This window comes from Otolemur garnettii, unplaced genomic scaffold (assembly GCF_000181295.1).
Source record: "Otolemur garnettii isolate 467f Iridium unplaced genomic scaffold, OtoGar3 scaffold00043, whole genome shotgun sequence".
NCBI classification, from domain to species: domain Eukaryota; kingdom Metazoa; phylum Chordata; class Mammalia; order Primates; family Galagidae; genus Otolemur; species Otolemur garnettii.
Window position 1 is genome coordinate 11098956 of NW_003852438.1, and position 3168 is coordinate 11102123.

Consider the following 3168-nt stretch of genomic DNA (forward strand, 5'->3'; position numbering starts at 1 on the left):
CTGTACAGAAGTGATAGATCCCTTCTTGGTTGTGGTGATTCTTTCCTGCATAGTACCCATGTCAGTGGCCAGGGTAGGCTGATACCCCACAGCAGAAGGGATTCTGCCCAGTAAGGCAGACACCTAAAAGAGTAAGAACAAAGGTTTTAGGTGTCTACATCTTTAGCCTTCTCTGCCTATGTCTATATACTATATAAAGGTCAAATGACCAAGGTCCTCTTAAGCCTGTTCTCTTACCTCTGAGCCAGCCTGGGTGAAGCGGAAGATGTTATCAATAAATAGCAGTACATCTTGACCTTCTTGGTCCCTGAAGTATTCAGCCACAGTCAGTCCTGTCAAAGCCACCCGGGCACGAGCACCAGGTGGTTCATTCATTTGACCATACACCAGTGCCACCTGTAGTAATCCAACACAGAAAACTTAGGAGTAGAGCAGCCACATACTCAAGGTCTCCAAATCAGAGAGAGAAACCACCCCAGAACCCCCCTTTCAGATGTCGTCGTCTTATTTTTATAATTTTTTAAAAAATTTCAGATTAATGAGGGTATATATGATTAGGTTACAACATTCACGCTGTTAGGTAAGGTCCCTATTGCACCCAGGAGTGTGCCATATACCCTTACATTGTGCCCATTAGGGGAACACATTGACCCCCTTCACTCCTCTAACTTGAACTGAGTTTTTCTCTTGTGTGAATGGGTATTATTAGTTCATCAACTAGCTTCATACTAGTACTGATACTTGCTTTTCCATTCTTGTGATACTTTACTAAGTATAATGTGTGGTTTGACTTTTTTTAAACTTATTTTACTTATTTATTGATTTTGTTAGAGACAGGTCTTACTCTGTTGCCTAGGCTGGAATGCAATGGTATGATCATAGCTCACTGCAGCTTCAAACTTTTTTTTTTTTAACTTTACTTTTTTTTTTTTGCAGTTTTTGGCCATGTCTGGGTTCAAACCTGCCACCCTGCCACCTCCAGCATATGGAGCTGGCACCCTACTCCTTTGAGCCACAGGCACCACCCTGCATCTTCAACCTCTTGAGTTCATGCAATCCTCCTACTCCAGTCTCTGGAGCAGCTGAGACTATAGGTGCACCTGGCTAATTGTTGTATTTTTGTAGAGACGGAGGTCTCACTATGTGGTCCAGGTTAGTCTCCTAGGCTCAAACAATTCTTCCACCTTGGCCTCCTAAAATGCTGGATTATAGGCATGAGCCAAAATAATTTATTTTATTATTAAGGCAAAATTCCTCTATTAGGAAGGAAATAAATACCTATGTAACTGAAAGGTACAAAATAGGGTTAAGAAATATGTACTATCTCCAAACCCCTCAATCTCAAATAGCTTTCAAATGACGGGGCTATCTATCAAAAAGAAAAGTCTAGGCCAGGCACGGTGGCTCATGCCTGTAATCCTAGCACTCTGGGAGGCTGAGGCAGGTGGACTGCCCAGAGCTCACAAGTTTGAGACAAGCCTGAGCAAGAGTGAGACCCGTCTCTAAAAACAGCTGGGCGTTGTGGCTGGCACCTGTATTCCCAGCTATTAGGGAGGCTGAGGCAAGAGAATTGCTTGAGCCCAAGAGTTTGAGGTTGCTGTGAACTATGACACCATAGCATTCTATAGAGTGACAAAGTGAGATTATGTCTCAAAAAAGAAAAAAAAAAGAAGAATCTAGATATGTAATTTAATGTCAAAGAGGAAAGAAAATGTGCATTGTGTTGGAAGTTTGGGGGAAAGCACTAATGGGAACTTCTTTTGTAGGTTCTAGGATGTTAAAATGAAAATATAAAAACATGGCTTTATGGCTCTGCGCCTCTAGCACAGTGGTTATAGCACCTGCCAAAGGTGGTGGGTTTGAACCTGGCCCAGGCCAGCTGAACAACTGCAACAACAACAACAAACCATTGCTGGGTGGCACCTGTGGCTCAGTGGGTAGGACACCGGCCCCATATACTGAAGGTGGCAGGTTTGAACTCGGCCCCAGCCAGCTAAAACAGCAGTGGCAACTGCAACAAAAATAGTTGGGTGTTGTGGTGGACGCCTGTAGTCCCAGCTACTTGGGAGGGTGAGGCAAGAGAATGGCTTAAGCCCAAGAGTTTGAGGTTGCTGTGAGCTGTGACACCACAGCACTCTACTGAGGGTGACATAATGAGATTGTCTCTAAGAAAAAAACCATTGCTTTAGCTGCCAACAATTTCTTGGCACAACTACTACGAGGGCATTAATCAGTTCAATGCTCACCTTGGAAGTAGCATCTTTTAAATTGATAACACCAGACTCAATCATTTCATGGTATAAGTCATTGCCCTCACGGGTCCTCTCACCAACACCAGCAAACACAGAGTAACCGCCATGGGCTTTGGCAACATTGTTGATTAACTCCATGATCAATACAGTCTTGCCAACTCCAGCACCACCAAAGAGCCCTAGGAAAGGTTAAGAGGAATATTTAGAGTTCTGCATTCCTAAGTAAGTAAACTTCTAAAAAAATTTGCTTCCTTCTATCTTTTCCCTTCTCAGAAATGGCATCTGGCTTCAGCAAACTCAGAAGAACGAAAGTCAGAAGCTACTCATCAGTGAGGGATAGATCTTAATGACCACTCATAACATAGTTGATTTTTTCCCCTGACCATGTTAGGTTTAGAAAATAGGCACTAGCATACCAATTTTGCCACCCTTGGCATAAGGAGCTAGCAGATCCACAACTTTGATACCAGTCACCAGAATTTCCTGTTCAACACTCATTTCCATGAACTCAGGAGCCTCAGCATGAATAGCAGCAAATCTGTAAAGACAGAAGAGAAAATCAGATCTAGACACCTAAGTGAAGCCTTAAACATCCCTATCAACTCTCACGTCTAACTCTTTATTACAGGATCCAGTCTCATCTTCCCCTTGTATAAGTGAGATCAATTGTCATCTGGCATTTAACCCAACTGTGTGCAACAAAGACTTTGTTATCTCAGGAACCAATAATCCCATTCCCTCACAAATTTAACTGTCACAAAGTTTTTTACTAAGCCCTAATCTGACAGCATTCTTTCACATATCAGTAAGAAACAGAAAGACTGGCTCGGCGCCTGTGGCTCAACCGGCTAAGGCGCCAGCCACGTACACCTGAGGTGGCGGGTTCGAATCCCCAGCCCGGACCCGCCAAACAACA

General features: G+C 43.4%; 1 protein-coding gene and 1 non-coding gene across 2 annotated transcripts in view; both read right to left on the reverse strand.

Annotated features, from left to right (window-relative positions):
- ATP5F1B (ATP synthase F1 subunit beta) overlaps window positions 1–3168 on the reverse strand; it is a 9872-nt gene that overhangs the window by 4668 nt on the left and 2036 nt on the right. The window contains exons 4-7 of the mRNA XM_023513697.1: window positions 2669–2790; window positions 2247–2431; window positions 238–396; window positions 3–123 (exon numbers count right to left, since the gene is read on the reverse strand). Coding sequence (XP_023369465.1) covers window positions 3–123; window positions 238–396; window positions 2247–2431; window positions 2669–2790 — 587 coding nt within the window. The remainder of the gene's footprint in view (window positions 1–2; window positions 124–237; window positions 397–2246; window positions 2432–2668; window positions 2791–3168) is intronic.
- LOC111725568 lies at window positions 2517–2587 on the reverse strand. The gene has a single exon (XR_002773604.1). It is a non-coding gene; the product is annotated as a small nucleolar RNA SNORD59 (small nucleolar RNA).